This window comes from Centruroides vittatus, unplaced genomic scaffold (genome assembly GCF_030686945.1).
Source record: "Centruroides vittatus isolate TY-2023 unplaced genomic scaffold, ASM3068694v2 contig_601, whole genome shotgun sequence".
Lineage (NCBI taxonomy): Eukaryota > Metazoa > Arthropoda > Arachnida > Scorpiones > Buthidae > Centruroides > Centruroides vittatus.
In genome coordinates this window covers 85,660-104,864 of record NW_027122367.1, presented here as the reverse complement: position 1 = coordinate 104,864, position 19,205 = coordinate 85,660, and the positions used below count along the sequence as shown (strand labels likewise).

General features: G+C 30.3%; 1 protein-coding gene across 1 annotated transcript in view; it reads right to left on the bottom strand.

Moving 5' to 3' along the window:
• The window catches only part of LOC136979279 (uncharacterized), a 67,336-nt gene that overhangs the window by 22,717 nt on the left and 25,414 nt on the right, over positions 1 to 19,205 (bottom strand). The window contains 7 exon segments of the mRNA XM_067275223.1: positions 64 to 114; positions 1,040 to 1,114; positions 6,402 to 6,506; positions 8,949 to 9,133; positions 12,683 to 12,842; positions 15,235 to 15,377; positions 16,812 to 16,903. Of these exon segments, the coding sequence (XP_067131324.1) occupies positions 64 to 114; positions 1,040 to 1,114; positions 6,402 to 6,506; positions 8,949 to 9,133; positions 12,683 to 12,842; positions 15,235 to 15,377; positions 16,812 to 16,903 (811 nt within the window).

Here is a 19,205-nt window from a genome sequence, read left to right as displayed (position 1 = left end):
ATGTTTAAAATTTCTTTTCTTAAAAAAATTTTTGTTAATTTAGTTTATATTGGTTAAACTTACCTCATTTATTTTGAGATGGGAAAGAGAAGAAACGTATCTTTCTAAAGTATCCTGCAGATAATTAGGAGAAAATCTATATAAATTATTCTACGATTAAAAACTTAATCTTACACATCAATGCAATTGTTATTAGAAATATGAGTTTTAATACAGTAATTTTTCAAAGTTTTAAATGCAATAATTAATGTTTTAATATGTCTTAGATAAATGTTTTCCCATAATTTTATTATCGTTAACTTCAACCATAAATTGGTTTATTTTAATTTTTATATTTTTTAATTTAATATATCATTGCCGTTTCTTACAAATGTATTTAATGTAAAATAAATATTACAGTAAAAACATTTGTATATAATTATAAATGTGATTGAATATTTAATAACTCTGTAAGTCTGCATGAAACATAGTTTAGTCTGTCCCACATTTAGAATGAAGCCAACATAATGTAGTCTACATACACTGGAGCATAAACAGTTTAGTTCTTATTAAACATGAAAAATAATATTCAAAGCATTTGCTATATAATGTAGTAATTTATTTCAGAACAAAATATATGCAAAAATCAGTCTTTGTAATGCCAAAAATTACTAATCCAAGTCTTCAAATATTCTCAGTGGTGACTCTCAATCCAGTATTCAAAATAATTATGAAAGTAGCTTGCTAAAGACTTTTTATCAATAATTATCAGGTTTTGGACTTGTTTTAGACAGTTTTAGAAGAAAATGCATCATAAAATTAAGTAAATTTTATATATGAATTACTTATTAAATTTGAATATATTTGTGTAAGTTATAATCAAGTTTATAAGGTTTTATCAAAAACACAATGCAGATGAATGAGAAAAAAATAAGGATTAAGATTCTTATCAGAATTTTACTTTCTCTTCAGAAGATCTAAAATTGTTTTTATTCAATTGCAAATAACTATTTTTCAATGAAACAAATATATTAAATTTAATAATTTATTTAATACTTACTAAAGTTGGGATTCTAGCTTCGATGCTCATGTCAACTAACACTGCTCGAATTGACATCGACGGCCAGTCGTCAATCTTTCAAAAATGAAGTATACGAATGTTATAAACTAATATAAACAAATTTAACAAATATGAATCCATCAATAATTCAATTTAACTATTGTTAACAATATCAATAACAAATTTCTTAATTTTTTTTTTTAAATTAAAAGAATGAGGTTTATTATTCTGAAGTTATAGATATACATTTCATTATAAGAGCATTTGGCATACAATGGAGGAACATTTCTTAAGCAGTGTAGACTGAAGACAAGTATTACCACAAGCTTGTACAGGATTTCGTTGCCAAAGAATTGAAATAGAATAAAAAAGTACCGGTAAATATGCTACAGGTGTTTGATTACGATCATTTCTTTAAAAAGAAGACAATTATTCCGAGCCAGAAATAGATTGTTACTGACCTGTTGTGGTCAGTAACAATCTTAGATTACATGCCATTCACCAAATTGAATTCTTGGAAGCCATGGAAAGAATAAAGAAGGGCATTATAATAAGTTTGCAAAAGAAATTTAGAATAAGCTTTATCAAGAACCTCAAGTGGATTTTTACAACCAATTACACCAAAAGCAAGAAAGAACATAGTAGAAAGACCTAAATACTTGCAAAAACCAGATATTACCTTTCCAAAATACATGGAGGAAGTATTTGAATTTGGCCACAAATTTGTTCCTGATGATCTTCCTCCTATAGAATCATAAATAGCACAGGTAGAAGTATTCTATAAATTATCTATCAGCAGAAACTAGGGTTAAAATCAAAAACAGACTCTCTACAAAATTGCAATATATATATACACATAAAAGATTTCAATCTGATAAAATGATAGCAGCCTATAAAACCAAATGTTAGTGCTAACTGAACAACATAGTCTGTGTTTATGGTAATGAAGATGGTATACCAGTGTTCAAAAAACTTGACTCCTACAGAGAAATTGTGATGACGAAGGGTCAACACCTCTTCAATGCCACATCAAGATGACACCACTGTGTCCCATTAAACAGAGAAGCTGTAACAGCGAATGGTTTTTATTAGAAACTAGATCACGTGAGCAGTCGCATGCATAAGCAATAAAATTCTGGATGGAAGACTGTGAGATAGCCCAACAGAAGTAATGCACTCAGAGACAACTTATACAAACACATATACACATTTATTTGTTCTTAAAAGTTTACACATAAGATCAGTAAAATAAGACTATTGAGCCAATTAGGAAATTCTAGGCATGTAGACATGATAACTCAGTTGTGCATAAGAGAGAGAGTTCACAATAGAGTACGCGGGAATAAATACCTTGTAGAGAAGTAGGGATCTGTGTTGGCTGGCTGGGTCGATAAGATAAAAGTTCTCGAAGATAGTTTGTATTCCATAAATCCACCATAGAAGATGTCGTTGCAGACAAGAGTGAAGAAGTATTTGTAGCGGAGGTTGCAGAAATATCCGTTACTGATGCAAAGCCGATGCATCCAACGATAGAATAAAATCAATGTCTCTGAAAGAAGTAACTGAGGCACACACAAACAATTGACCCACTTGAGAAACTGGCGACAACTGACCACTAGTTGTCATATTAAATCAGGACAGCACGTCAGATCACAGGAAAGAGTCTCTTTCAATGCTGAGAACATGTAGAAAGAAATGCTCTCGGGTGTGAAAGTTGACAGATATCACTGCTGACAAAGTTATACTGTTATTTAGTTACATTGTTTAAATTCCAGATTCTCACAAAATCATCAATGAGCTGGTGTTGTTGAGATATTCTCTCAAGAATATTAGCTCATTGGTGATTAGCAAAGACCCTACCAATTTTCTTCTACAAAAAGTGAAACTGCTAGCTAAAGATAAGAGGCTTCCAACATTTTTGAAGTTCCTGCCCCCACAAAGAGCAGTTGCACCTAGATTATTTGGTAGAATCAAGACACACAAGCAAAATTGGCCACTAAGACCAGTATTAGAAAAAACATATGAACAAACAGTAACAACAGAAAAATTGTTACATCAACTACTTAACTTAAATTGTATATAAATCTTTATATACAATTAGTAAAACTGAAGACATCATTGTTGCACTGAAGAACATACAAAATGAAGAAAGAGATGTATTGACAGTAATGGGCAGAGAAAGGTTAATGTAACCTTTTTCTGTCTATCAAAATACAGGTGGCTAGTGCCTTAAACAGAAATCTAATTTGCCAAAAGTAGATGTTAATAGAAACTGTTACAAGAAAATTACTGATTTTCTAAACTTAATAATGACAAACTTGTATTTTGTTTGAGATAATACATTCTACAAACAAGAATAAATGGGCTCACCCATATCTAGTAATCTTGCAGAAATCATGGTAACTTGAGTGAAAAAGTCAATAGTTAAAGAATACAGCAGTAGTATAAAACTTATTTGCGGATACATGGACGACATCTTTATAATATAGAATGATAGAAAAAAGTGCAAAACTTTATAGGGAAAATTAATAACAACTCTGTAGGAATACAACTTAATTTGGAACAAATTAGCAAAGGTATACATCTACAGGTTGGGAAATGACTTTGCACCAAAATTATATAAAAACCCTCTAAATTATGGCTCATACATACATTGGAGATCGAACGACATAATGACCCATAAACTGGGAACTTTTAGAACTTTAATAAAAAGAACTATAACACATTCTTCTTTAATGACACACAGAAAGCAAGAGATCAACTTTATTATGCAAATGACAATTGTACACGGTTTTCCTAAAAATGTAATTAAAGGTCTCATCGAAGCAGCAGTAGAAAAGTACAAATTTAGTCTTAATAAAGACAATAAGAAAGAAGATCAAACTACTAATAAGATATGTGTAATTACAGGAGTAAGGATGGCCTGTTTAATTAATAGTTACACTAAAAAGCATGATATTTCTTTAGCTATCAGACATCTCCCTTCTATTATGCAATTACTTTGTACAGATAAGGAAAAGATAAAGCAAATATAAAGGGCAGGAGTATACATAGTCAACCTTAAAAAAATGAACAAGGACTTCTACTGTACAAGATCAATATGCAGAACACTATGGCAATGCGTAAAAGAGTGTATTTAATGATAAAAAATGTGCTACAGCATTAACAAAATGGGCACTTGATAATGAAGTACAAGTTTCCTGGAAAAACCTATTATAGTAGGAAGCTAGACAGATAAACATATGTTAAGGATTATGCAACAATGTTTATATACTGTATATATTTTTATTTATTTACATTCATGCAAAATTAAAGTAATTAATGCAAATGACTCCATGATTTTAGATTGTAGATGGGTTGATGTTTTAAACTCTCAAAATTACAACTCTCTTGTGCAGGAAATAATATCATGATTTACCTAGAAAAGTAATTAATGATAAGATGAGGGGAACTTGTTCAAGGTCAAAAAGTGGGGGTACCAGACAGATTACATCTTTGTGTGTACTATTAAATTTAATTTACTATTTATGTTATAGGATTTTATAGATTTTTTAAAATTTATTTATTTACTTTTTTGTAATTTATTTAATTTAATGTTCGAATGTAACAGTATTCTGTAAATGTATTTATTCCATTGCAATTTGAAAAAAGAGTTTCTGCTGAAGATGATCTTATAAAAGAATGAAAACACTTCTGATTAAAAACAATTTGTTTGGTTCCTGAAACTAGCATTTATTTATTTAATTTCTCCATACAAATTTCTTTCCTATTTTCTCTTTTTCAGACAGCTGTTCTTTGAAAGTTTGTTTTAACTGGAAAGCCTGAATAATAAAGATATTCAAAAAAGTTCATCCACTCTAAACATTCCATAAATCCCAAAATAGACTAAATTGAATTATAAGAAAACTTCATTGCATTGAAAACTAATTGCATCCATTCCAATATTTAAAAAAGTTACCTTTTGGTATAAGTTATTATAGAATAAGTAGTATAACAATTTACATTTATTTTAAAAATCATCTGGTTAATATTATAAAATTTACATATGTACAGTAAGATCTCTTTTTACACATTAATCCACATTAAAAAATTCACATAAAAAATGAAATTTTCCCATTTAAATATACAGAAATTAGGGAGATATTTTCCACAAATTCCAAAAATAATAAGATAAATTAATAATAAACACCGTAAAGTCAAAAATTATGCATGTATGTAACACTGTCCAAATATAGGAAGTAATTGTCGGAGCACAACGATTGGAGGATGTGGAAAGATTTACCTACTTGGGTAGTGTTATTTCTCAAAACGGTGACGCGGAAATGGACGTGAGGTGCCACCCACATCAGAAAAGCAGCGACAGTCTTCTGGAAGATAAACAAGATCTGGTCCTCACCATCTCACTGAGAATCAAATTCTGCCTGTTCACCTCCATCATGATTCTGATAGCTTTTTATGCTAGTCAGTCCTGGAAGACATCAGGAAACATCAATAGAAGGCTCAATGTCTTCCAACAGAGATGCCTACGACATATCCTAAAGATCCAATATTTAGATCATATTACCAATGAAGAGGTTCTCCGAAGCAGTGGGATATGCAAACTTCATAACATTGTCGCCCATTAGAAGAGTTTGACTGGCCGGCCACATTTTTCATACGGAGAACAATAGAATTCTTAAGACAGTCATGAAATAGGTTCCCCCTTGTGCCAAATGACCATGAGGATGCCCCAGGAATACTTGGCATAGAACTTTTCTTCAAGATTTAAAGACGCTCAATATGACTTGGGAAGAAGCTGAAACCCTCGCCCATGATTGAAATTGAAGGAAGATAATTGCTGCCTGTATGCTACCTAGCATTGAAGGAACTACTACTACTACTTCTACAAAGTTTCTATATTTGATAATCATCTCCAAAGATCTTATGGCACAATATACTATAATGGAATACTTTAATCATTTATATATAAATTGACACCCTGACAAAAGTTGATCATTAATGGAAATTGATGCAGCTTCTTCATCTGATTACTGCAAATATACTTTATTACTCATCTCAAAAGTCAATTAATTTCTTTTCTATCATCTTCATCCAGGCCATTTGTTGAGACCAATACTATTCTAAATAGCTGTGAAAATTGTGTTATCAACAATGGAGTCTCTATATTTATTACAAAACTAAGGATATAGAAGGAGTCCAAATGTCCTCATAAAAGATTAAATGATGGATTATATAACTTCGAATTCTTTGTGTAAATAAAATATATATGTCAGAGTATAGGGTTGCATAACTTCAAACTCGTGTAATAAAAAGAACTCACTGTGACAAAAATAAGTTATTTATAAAATACGAAAAAACTTACACACATTGTTGGTATACCATTTTCTTTTTTGTATAATCTTAACAGCTGCACAAATGTACAGATTGAATTGTGAAGTCCTCGAATATCACAAGCAAGAAGTCTTATCTGAAATAATACAGGTATTGATTTAAATCGATTTTATTAACAACAATCAACATTAAATTAATAAATAAATAAGTACGCCAATTTATTTTGAAAACTCGTTAATTTTATAATTTTTCTACTCTATTATGTCACGGATTATTGAAGTGAGTAAAATATTTTCTAATGTGAATGGATGAATAGAAGTAATATGCCAAATGACTACCAGATTAAATCGGGATACTTCTCTGCATTTATTTAAGTCATTTGGCATATTACTAATAGGGTATTGAGATGTTTGTGTACGTAGGCGAATAGAAGACACTATTAAAAAAACTCTGCCGTTTTTTGTGTTGTTTAGTTTTTAAACTTTGTAATATTTTAATATATATCATCCTGGATTTTTAAATAATATTTTTAAAATATTATCTACTAGATATAATTTAAATCATTCTGAATAGTGCAAACACATTGCTTCTATTTGTGTTACCTGAGATTTCCATATAAACTACAAAAATGTCATAATTCTATAACTATTACAAATATCAGTGTGACTTTACAAATATAAACAAATGATTGCCTAAATAACTCTGCTAATTTAATAATTAATACTAAGTAATTTGCTACTAGAGGAAGATGTTAGGTGACATCTCTTACCTAAATTAATAGTTATAATTCTGATAATTTATTAAATAATTTAGAACCATCTGGAAGAAAAAAACTGACCCAAGCGAAGCTTGAACCCATCACAACTTCTGCTTGCTGTGTGGTGCTCTTGCCAGTTGCACCACCCCCACCCCGAGCAAGAGTTTGCTTCCAGATGAACCCATATCGGGTTTTGCAATGTTTGAGAGACTTTACAAATGTAAAGTTTTATTTCTTTCATGTATAATCTAACTAAGAATTCAAACTTATAATTGTCTTTCGTTGTTAATATAATCAAATCAATTTAATGCACACAAAGATAAAATAAAAATAAAAGTACTTGCAATAAAAATATAAATTCATCTACTTCGGGCAAAGAATAATTGAAAAAACCAAACAGTTTCTTTTTTATTTATAAAAAATTAGAAAATCAATCACAAATACGAGGATTTTTTTTCAACCTCCACTGACCCAGAATAAAAACACAAGAATGACAAACTAAACCACTTTATTTGTGGAGAGTAGTTACAGTCTTCACCTATTTATCCACATAATTGCCTTGTAGATTCAGGCAGACATCACAAGCTTTTATATACCCATGTTAAAGAACATTGCCACCGGGCTATTCAGCCAACGTTTAACCTGTCCTGTATTGTTCCTGAATATTTTTGTGTTGACCCCAAATACATTCATTTCTGCATCAGAACGTTTTTGATACTAGATGTCACTATGTATCATAATTTTTATATTAAAACGAACTTTGGAAATATATTAATAAATATAAAAACAAAAAAATTATATCTATTTTGTTTGTGAAAAATAAAAAAATTGTTTTAACGTTACAGTAGCCGCAATTATTATTTTTTTAAAAAATTTTTGTTACGCTTAACATTGACAAAAATTCAACATGGCAGCCACATGCAATGGAGAAAAATTTCAATATGATATAGGTTAACACTGTCAGTCAGCAGTATACAGTGTGGACCTTGAAATTTGAGGAAACTCCTCACTGAGCTCAGGATGCAATGCCTTTCTCACACCAACTGATCCACTTTGTCCACCAAATCGGTCATCACACACTTCCTTCGTTGACTGCCCTCATCATGAACATTGTCACATCCTTGTTTGAATTTCCTGTACCATTCATGCACACGTCTGTAGCTCATGAAGTTCTCACCATACACATTACATCCTTCAATGAATTTCACCTCTATTCAGCCCTTTGGCCTGTATAAATCAAATTACTGCTTGTACTTCACAGTTGGTGGGAGACTGGATTGGTGGCGTCATGTTTACATGTTTACTGCGGAGTAGCAAATGTCTAAAATATCTTGCTACAATGTTAAAAGGTGAGGGAATATATTACTCACTAGGTGTGCACCCTGTCTCTGTTTCACATGCTTCCAATTTTTCTTCATGCATTAGTGAAGGTAAAAAAAAATAACCCTCGTATTTGTAAATACAGTATTTTATTTCGGTTTATTTCAAATTCAAATGTATGAATACCTAAAGACACCTGTATAATAAAGCCACAATGAAATATTGGCAAGTAGTAATGTCTAAATAAACATAAATCACCAAATAATCAAAATTTCTGAGTAAAAGAAACATTTAAACTTTCTAACAAAAAATAAAACAATCATTCAATAATATTATGATTCAACGTAACATATTCATTTAATAATAGTACCTGAAATAATTTTTGAAATTGTAATATGTTTATGTTAGAAGACTTCTGTAAGATATGCAAAAGTTTCTTCAAACCAGGATATTAAATTAATTTCTACTCAATAGTCATAAAAAACTATTAGCGATACTAACCTGCTCGGATGAAATAACAATTCTGTAACTTTCGGGTCTAGTAAATATAGAAGAATTAATGTGACAGATGACTTTTTCTGCCAAACAGTCTGTTGGAAGAAAACCTTCAACATTTAATTTGTAACCAATTTCTTCTACATCCACTACAAAAGTCTTCCATAGATCTAAAACTTCTTTTATTGATGCTATAATGTAAAATATTTTTAATGAATGAATTTTTTTTTAAAGTAAGATGCTATATTTAATGACTTTTTCAATCAACTTGTCAACTTTTTAAAATTCTCATTATTTATTATTCAAATTAAATATAATTAAATAATAAAGTTAATACAAATTAATCCAAAATACAATTATTTTAAATAAGTTTGGTCAATGACTTTATAAAAGATTACAAAATAATAGTAATATTTATAAAATTACTTTATATTTTGTAATATTACAATCAAAATTCAAAGTTTGCCAAAATATTTCAGAAGTCTCATTACATCAAAATTGATTATATACAGAAATCTGACCTTATAAAGATAGTCCTCAACTTTTGGACATAGCATGTTCCTAAAAATATGTAAAAATATCAAAAATCCAAAACTCGAGCAATAGCAATTTATGAGAAGGATTTGATTTCCAGAAAACCACAAAAAAATAACCCTATAAAATCTCCAATTGATATAAAAAAATTTTAGTTTCTTACAAAGAATAGCAAAGTAGAAAGCATTACAGTGGTGCTTCGTACTTCAAAGGACTAACTTTGTATTCATCAGTTCAAATACTAAATACCAGCAAAAAATTCACCTTGGAGTTCAAACAATGCTTTAAAGCAGCAATTCTCAACCTTCTTAGCTCCGCAACCCCCCAAATAGTAAATATAAATAAAATTAATATTGATTGTATGCTACTACACCGGATTGAACTAAAAAACTTACTATAAGCCTGTTACCGGTGTGCCTCACTTAAAAAACCGTTACGAACGTTTTCGAACTATTAAGTTCTTCTTCAGGTAACTGACGACAGTTAATTGAATGCAATTCGAATAAAATCCTACTGGAATACAATTCCGAATTCTATCGCTTGGATCGGTGACGTCATCCAGGCATGCGCTCCTTTACCGGCTGTGTGCTATCTTAAGTTCTTGTTTAAGAGTGCTTGCCATGCCGTTGACAGGGCTATTTTGTCTTTGTTGTTGATGCAGTTATCTTCTCTGAGAGTAGCCATATATATGCAAAGAGCTTCTAGCCATCTAAGATGGTGTACGCATTTAGTTGTGCGAATTAGTTTGGCTTGATTGAGTAAAGGTTCTACTTCCGGATCTGAGGCATAGATAGCTAGAGCGGTGGTGGACCTCGCGTGTAAAATAGCACACAGCCGGTAAAGGAGCGCATGCCTGGATGACGTCACCGATCCAAGCGATAGAATTCGGAATCGTATTCCAGTAGGATTTTATTCGAATTGCATTTGATTAACTGTCGTCAGTTACCTGAAGAAGAACTTAATAGTTCGAAAACGTTCGTAACGGTTTTTTAAGTGAGGCACACCGGTAACAGGCTTATAGTAAGTTTTTTAAAATTAATATTTCGCAACACCAAAGGAATATATAACAGTAAGCCTTACTATTACTAATTGAATTTTGACTGTAATTATAAATGTAAATTTTAATCCATTCGGTGAAAATGTTGTTGCCGCTGCTAAGTTACCAGTTGAGATTCACGACCAGCTTATCGAAATGGCTGCCGACAAAACGCAACTGCAATTTACATCTGAAGATTTAAATACGTTTTGGCTCGCTCGTCGACACGAATGTGAAAATTTAGTCACAGAAGCATTGACAATATTAATCCCTTTCACCACGTCTTATCTCTGTGAAAAGGGTTTCTCGTCTATGGTTGCGCTAAAAACTAAATACAGGAATCGTCTTTTATCACTCGAAAACAATTTGCTTTTGTGTGTTTCTAACGTAGATCCACGTATGGAGAAAATTTTAAATAAAAAACAAATGCAACCATCGCATTAATTTCTTTTCTTTACGTGTGTACTTATTGTAAGTAAAATGTTTATAAGTTTATAATAAATGAGTTTTTCTCATAAATAATTTCATTATCGTTTCGTGAACCCCTTTTAATATCACCGCAACCCCCAAGGAGGTCGCGACCCCAAGGTTGAGAAACGCTGCTTTAAAATTTAAACTGTGCATGCAGTGAAAAAATGCATTCAAAGCATAAATTCAATCTTCAAGTCAGCTCTCACTTTCACATTACACTCATATGTTTTCAGTGCTTTTTTTCACTTTATTTTTGGCATGTTTTCTTATATATACACGGCATGTTATTTGTCAATTTTTAATAATTTCTTCCTGCAATTTTTCTTTGCCAATTGGTTGTGTTTTGAATCCTTTAAAAAGTTCTGTTCAGGAAATTTGAACTAAATCACATTTGACATGTTTGGAGTTTAGGAACATCTTTATACACATTATGCAGTGTTATATCCTTTCCATAATTCATGAAGTATGATATGCTAATATACTTTTTATTTAAAGATGTTTCAACTTGATTTTATGCAAACAAAATGTGAAGTAAAAGTTGAAAATAAGCTTCTAAACAAAGAATACAATCGCACATTAGCAATAATGTGTTAAATTTGAAAACCATTATAATTAAATTACACATCTACTTTAAGTAACTACAGCTGTTAAAAATATGCAAAACCTTTCAGTTCAACCCAACATATTTACATATGTTATTTATTGTTTTCATGTTTTAATTTATTATTAGAGCATTTAATTGTATTATGTATATATTTTAATTGTATTCATTTCAATAAACTTAAGTTTATTGAAATTAATATTGTTTAGGGTCTGGGAATGGATTAATTCACTTTCCATATATCTAATGGAAAAAATCAAGACAGAGTTTAAACAACCTCCTGCAATGAATGAAATACAAAAATACATACTAGGTACCACTATACAATATACAAATTAAACAAAAACACAGACAAATTATCTTTCTTTTTTCTATAATTCTTACAAGTTTGAGAATTTCAATACAGCACTTCTAACATCCAAAGGTTTTCAATGATCATGATGTTACAATTTTATTCATTTAATTTATTGTTACAAATGCATTTCAGAACAATGTAACCCAACTGCAGTGCTAATCCTAAACAAAAATCAGTATTTTACATATCATCATCACCGTTCTGATTTCTACACAACAATTGCATCATTACTTAGTTTTAAAAAATTCTGACAATATATCAACATCACATACCTCAAAAAATTGTTAACAAACCTCTCCCATATCACTACTTTACACTATTAAATATTACACCAATATTTTATTATTACACAATTAAAATAACACTTAATTATCTTACTCCATAATGATACTTCTTTTTACTTACTATTTTTATTTGGTCAGAAGTGCTGTATTAAAATTCTCAAATTTGTACAGATTACAGAGAAAAGGTAGATATAATTACAGAATCCCTTATCCATATAATATACAAATTAATATTTTCAACTATTTCTGATGTTACTGAAACCAAACCTAACAGAAAACATCACTCCTTGATAGTTCAAACATTTTATTTGTTGGATAAAAGTATACAAAAGTGCAAATTTGGCATGCAAAAAGCAAGCCGAAGTTATCATAATATAGTGTATGAAAGAGAAAATTGTCTCAAGGACAAATGTCTGAAAATCGAGGATGACCCACAATAAAAATCGAAGATCAACTTACCATTATCTGGGCTGTGAATAACATTGACAGTTATGTCGTCCGATAACATAAAATTGTCGTCTTTTGTTTGAATAATTTTTTGAGGTAAAGGCCATAAAAGATGTAACTGTCCATCTGTGATAATTGGCAATGGCATAGTCGCATTAGATAATTTAGAAACCTGAAATAAATTTATATAATAAAGTTATTTTTTTTTTATTATATTTATTATTTCTTTAAACTTATTTTATAAAAATATTAAAATATTCAAATCAAAATTATTATGAAATATTTAAACTAAACATAAACTTTTATGGTTATTTTAATATTAAATATTACTTTATTATGTAATTTGAAAGTGTACGATTCCACTTATCTATAGTCCAGATTATATAATGAACTAATTTCTGTTTCTTAATAACTCCACTACACCATAATGTGGACTTTTTACAGACTTGTTATACCAAAGAAAGAAATTAATTACCAGTAATTTTCATTCATTTATTTAATAATTTTTTCACCAAAATCTCTTCGGTTGAAGTACACTTTTTATTACAAGTTTTATGTGTAATATAAAATATATTCCAACTGAAGAGGGGCCCTAAGGGCACAAAATGCATTTTGGAGAAAAAATAGTTTAATAAATGGATGAAAATTACTGGTAATTAAGTTCTATCTTTGTTAAAATAAATCTGTAAAAAAAATCCACACTATGGTACAGTGGAATTATTAAGAAACAAAACGAATATATTATTGGGTTGTTCGGAAAGTAATTTCGTTTTTTTATTAACTAGAGGAATTAGATGTATTTTTACCAGCTAATTTTATTTTAAACCACATTTTCATTATATACTTCGACAGCTGACATCTTAAGGCTTATTTGTAAAAAATTTTGTTTGATTCCGTACAATTGTTTTTTTTCGGTGATCCATCAAATATGGAAAATCGAAAGCATCATTTTCGGCATATTTTGCTTTTTTACGACTAAAAAATCAAAATGCCGTTCAAACAAGAAAAAAAATTGTGGTACAAGTTTGGAGAAAATGTGTTGAGAGAAAGACAGTGCCAAAACTGGTTTAGAAAATTGCTTTCTGGCAATTTTAATATCGAAGATACACCACATCCTGGATGGCCATTTGAAGCCAATGAAAACAAAATAAAGGTATTGATTGAAGCAATCTGCCGTATAAAAACACGTGAAATCACTAAGAGATTAAAGCTGTTAAATTGAACCGTTTATTATTACATAAAACGAATTGGTTTCGTTTCAAAGCTCGATATATGGATTCCACGTGTTATTAAAGAGAGATGCTCTCTATGCAGCGCTGTAACTAGCCTTTTATGCACCTGGTGCCAGCTTCTGTAACTATGCCCCAAAACTATGACCCAAAACTTGGTCCAGGTTGTTTCTGCATCCCCCAGTATCTGTGCCCTGTGCCTGGGCACCGCTGGCACCGCCCTAGTTACGGTACTGTCTCTATGGTGGGATTTTAAAGAAATTTGTTTTTGAGCTTTTACCAGACAATTTAACAGTTGATTCGAAAGTGTACTGCCATCGAGTAAACAAACTGAGTAATATCATCAAACAGAAAAGGCCAGAATTAATCAACAAACAAAGTGTAGTGTTTTACCACGATAATGCCAAATTTCACACAAGTTTGGTAACTCGTCAGAAACTGTTATAGCTTAGATGGAATGTGTTATCGCATCAACCATATTTGTCAGATCGGGCACACTCAAATTACTTGTTCCGGTCTATACAAATTTTTTTTAACTGTAAGACATTTACTTGAAATGACAATGTCAAAAATCATTTGGATCAGTTTTTTGTAAACAATGATCAAAATTTTTATGAATGTGAAATCATGCTACTACCAGAAACAATGACAACAGGTATTTGACCAAAATGGTCAATATATAATTCAATAAAATATTTATTTATTATAAGAATATTGCATTTATTTTTCTATGGAAAAAAACGAAATTACTTTCCAAACGACCCAATAGACGAGATGCAGCTTTAAAGAAGTCATTTCTATCTTAAATAACCTAAAAAAAATTCAGTAACACTATTATTTGTTTGAAAATCTTTTAAAATATACAACCTATTTTAAGTATAACGTCGTGGTTCAAAATGGGTTGCAATTTAAATTTAGTTGTTTTCTTTAATAGCATTTTCTACGATGTTTCTACAAATACACTAAAGCCTCGGATGACAGAACGAGCAGAGTTCTTACACCACACAATACAAAAATAGCAAATCTCCAAACAATTTTTTCTAGAAAATCAAGTAAATTTATGTTTATTCTGCCACAATCTAAATAAATAGATCAATTGCTTTTAAAGTGTTGATTCGACATATTGATCTTTCTGAAAAATTCCATTTATTATATTCACTCGAATATGCAAAAAGTTATTTAGGATGTAAATTGTTTCCTTTGTCTAAGCATTAATGACTGCAAGACTTAAAATAATTAAAATATATTAAATTCAAATAAAACTCTCTTACTACAAAGTTCTAAACAATAAATTTAAATTTTAAATTTAATAAGCAATAGTTAAATTTTCCTTACATAAGAATAGGGAGGTTCTCCTAATTCTTGTTTTAATGGTGAATCGGATGAAAGAATTGACAGACGGCTGACTGAGGGAGAAAGAATGTCATTGCTGCTTGAGAGAGAATCCATTGAATTGCTCCTCTGTTGCAAATTATTTCCTTCAAAATAAATTTAATGTACATATATATTTATTAACTTGTAATACAAAGTAAATTTAAAAAATAAACAATTATTATTATTTTATTTTACTAAAACAAAACAAACTAATGAAAGCATTGATTTACAAGAGACAAAGAATTATGAAATTTTCTGATACAATGAACATTTTCTTCTACATTGTTTGGATTAGATTGAAATTTTCTATAAAGTAGCAGTACAAGAGACAGCCTATTCATTTTATCTACACTAAGGTAACCTGACCCACTATTCACTATATCCATTCTTTACTCATATATGCATGAGTAACAAATGGAAAATCATATTCCACTTCAAATTTCCCATTAAAAACTCAAAGATTTAAGCTTAGATCTTTTATAATAATAACAGTATCTCATTATACAGTTAGCCACTAAAAACCAAGGATGTAAAATTGAATTTGTGTCAGTTATGAAACTTTTTAATAATTTACTAACAAATAACTATATAAATTAAACTTATAACATATTTAATTTGCTGCAGATGCTTTATTATATATAGTAACCAAACAAAATGTTTAATTGCAAAGAGTAGATTAGTCACAACTCTTCTGAAGCTGGAACCATCACAAGATTACACAATACCCTTTCTCATTCTTCCAGCAAGAAGATTTCTTTATTAAAACAAACATTTTCAGCCTCTTTCAGGGGCCTGCTTCATATTTTAACCATTACAAATCAAATGTTTATTGAGATTCTCAGCAGATGTTCAGTTTTTAACAGTTAAAACCTGAAGAAGAACCCTGAAACAGGCCAAAAGCATTCATTTTAATAAAGAAATTTTCATGCTGGAAGAGTTGTGTAATTCTGAATAGATTTAGTGACACTGGCAAGAAGATTTAAATATCATCATTCTGCATTAAACTCTTATCTCGTAAAATCAACATATATTGATTATCAGATGAAAGTTTACGCATGAAGAATAGACTTGGCGACACTGAGTCAGCCAAACTTGTTACTGCCTTGCTTTGTATTATGAGAAACACACAAATTTTAAATATTTATTTACTATTGATTGAGGAATTAATAATATCAATACTAATCAATCAATATATTTCAGTTTTAAGAGATGACTGTAGAGTTTAATGCAGATAATACATATATATAATGTTAGAGTAAATGAAAAATTAATCTATCTAGATTATATTATTATTAAACTAACAGAAACAAGCCTGTCTTTTCTGAATATCAATTAATCAATTGAAGAAAATTTTTTAAAAATTAAAAATCCTTTGTTTAATCATTAAAATCATCACATGATGAATCTACTAATTCCAATGCCATAATTATCTGTAATTAATTTCTAATCACTCTTAAGGAATTTAAAGTTTAAGATTAATGTTTTATATTATTTGAAAGCTCTATTTATAAAATAATATAGTTAAAATTTCATATTACCTTGTTCGCCAATATATAAATAAGATTTTAATAAAACCATCATCTTAGAATTATCAGCAGCAAGATCAAAAGCAGTTTTACCAGCAAATTTCCTAGGATAAAATTTTATAAGTTACAAGTCTAATAAATGATAAACTAATAAAATATAAAATACTTAGTAAGAACATCATTTATATTCACAGTCATCGATTGCAGACGTTAAATAATACAGTTAAGTACATAGTGGTAATAGGTAATCCTCCATTAACCGACACTTCCAAACAGTGGACACCTCTGCTTAATGGACATTTTTACAATCCCCAAACTCTTCAAATAGGACATCTATTATATTTACTTCTAAATAGAGACACTCTAAATAACAGACACCATAATACATAACCAACCTTACAAAAACGTAATGTCCCGTCTTCAATATTCCAAAATAATTAATTATATAGAAAATACTTTAAAACTAAAACAAAGAATCAGTTCAAATACTGTAGGCATCGAATAAAGACTGGCTTATAATAGGAATGGGAAGATCAGACTGTAAAAAGCCAAACAATACTCTATCTTTAATAATATAAAAAATATAATACGACATCACAAAGTTAAAACTTTGTTTCTTGTCCTTTCTTTTCGCCATTTTTACACCATCAGCAGTCCTCAAGTCCTCACAGTCCCTCGGAGACAACCTTTCTTTTGAGGCTACTGCCTCCGTGAGAAAATGCAGAGTAGGTAAAAGCGTCCTCTGGTGTTGTCACCACAGTAAAAATATTACATTTTAAGTAAAAATTAATTACAAAAAACATGGCTGGCGTTATTACATTTAATAATATAAAAAATATAATACGACATCACAAAGTTAAAACTTTGTTTCTTGTCCTTTCTTTTCGCCGTTTTACATCATCAGCAGTCCTCGAGTCCGGGTCCGAGGGACCGTTTTACACCATCAGCAGTCCGAAAGGTCGTCTCCGAGGGACTGTGAGGACTTGAGGACTGCTGATGGTGTAAAACGGCAAAAAGAAAGGACAAGAAACAAAGTTTTAACTTTGTGATGTCGTATTATATTTTTTATATTATTAAATGTAATAACGCCGGCCATGTTTTTTGTAATTAATTTTTACTTAAAATACTCTATCTGTTAGAAAACACTAATCTGGTTAAGTTGTTAATCACCATTTCTCATCATATATATTAATGTTACTAAACTTTTGTCTTATTGTTAAAATAATTAAGTTTACGGTACAAATGTAAGGAACTGAGTCCAAGCTGTATTTTTATTTTCTATTTTTTGTTTTCATTATGTATATTTTATTTTGGGGCTTATGTTTAGTTAAAGCGAAAGTTTCCCACTCACCCTCTGTAACAAACAAGACAAAAAGAAAGAAGAAAAAAAAAAAGAACCAACTCACCGAACCGACGAAGCGCCATAGGAAAAAACTAACACGCTATTGCACGCCCATACTCAGAAGTTCAAACGGAAGTTCCGACACGAAAGGGGTGGAGGACCCTACACACACACTAAACTCAGAGCTCACTAAATGACTTAAAAGTGACATCTCAAATATGTAACATTTAACTGAGAAAAAGTAATGTAAAAGTCGTTAGTAGATTTTGTCAAATTAATGTTGATCAGACAAAGATGTTATCACTGTTAGTGTCTAAGTATGTAAATGAGGGGGTGGTTTCAGACAACGTTTGTAACATAACCTCACGACGTATAAAAAAAACAAGATCCGAGACGACGATCGAGAGCGAGGTGTGCTGCCAAGGAAGTCAAAAGCGAGGTTCGAGCAGGTGATTTCCAGATTTGGAAAAAGGATAGAAAAGTTTTGCGATTCAAAGGAATTGGATAGAAGATTCTTGTAATTGAGGTGACGAATAGTCATAGATTCTAATGTTGAATTGTACATAGTTATAAATTGAAATTTTGATTTTGTCGGAAGTCTCGAGGGATTAGTTCTAGATCGTAGTTGATAAGTTATCTTGTTTTGTCGGGTCGAAATAAGTGTCCTTTGTGAAATAAATTGTTTTAGAATTTACTAATTTGTACGTAGTCTTATTAGTTCACATTAAAACTTGATTTGTTCTTTATTATTGGTTGACTATTTATAGTTATAATTTCTGGAGCATGTGAAAGTCCAGGCCTGGCACAATTTTTTTCTCGCGAACCTGTGTAAAGTACCCGTTGGGTTGACGGTCGGTAAGTTAGCGATCGTCTTGCAATAGTTCTTTAGTCGTTCTGGTTCGATAAGTACTTTATACAAAGAGACCATAAACTTTTCTGCACAGCAGGCTTAAAGCCTGCTGTGCAGAAAATCTTAACCTTAAAGGTTAAGATGACAGTGTTTATTATGGTGGAAGTTCAAAGATTGTGCTACAAAGGTGATTTGCCGACCACTCTGTTTTCTC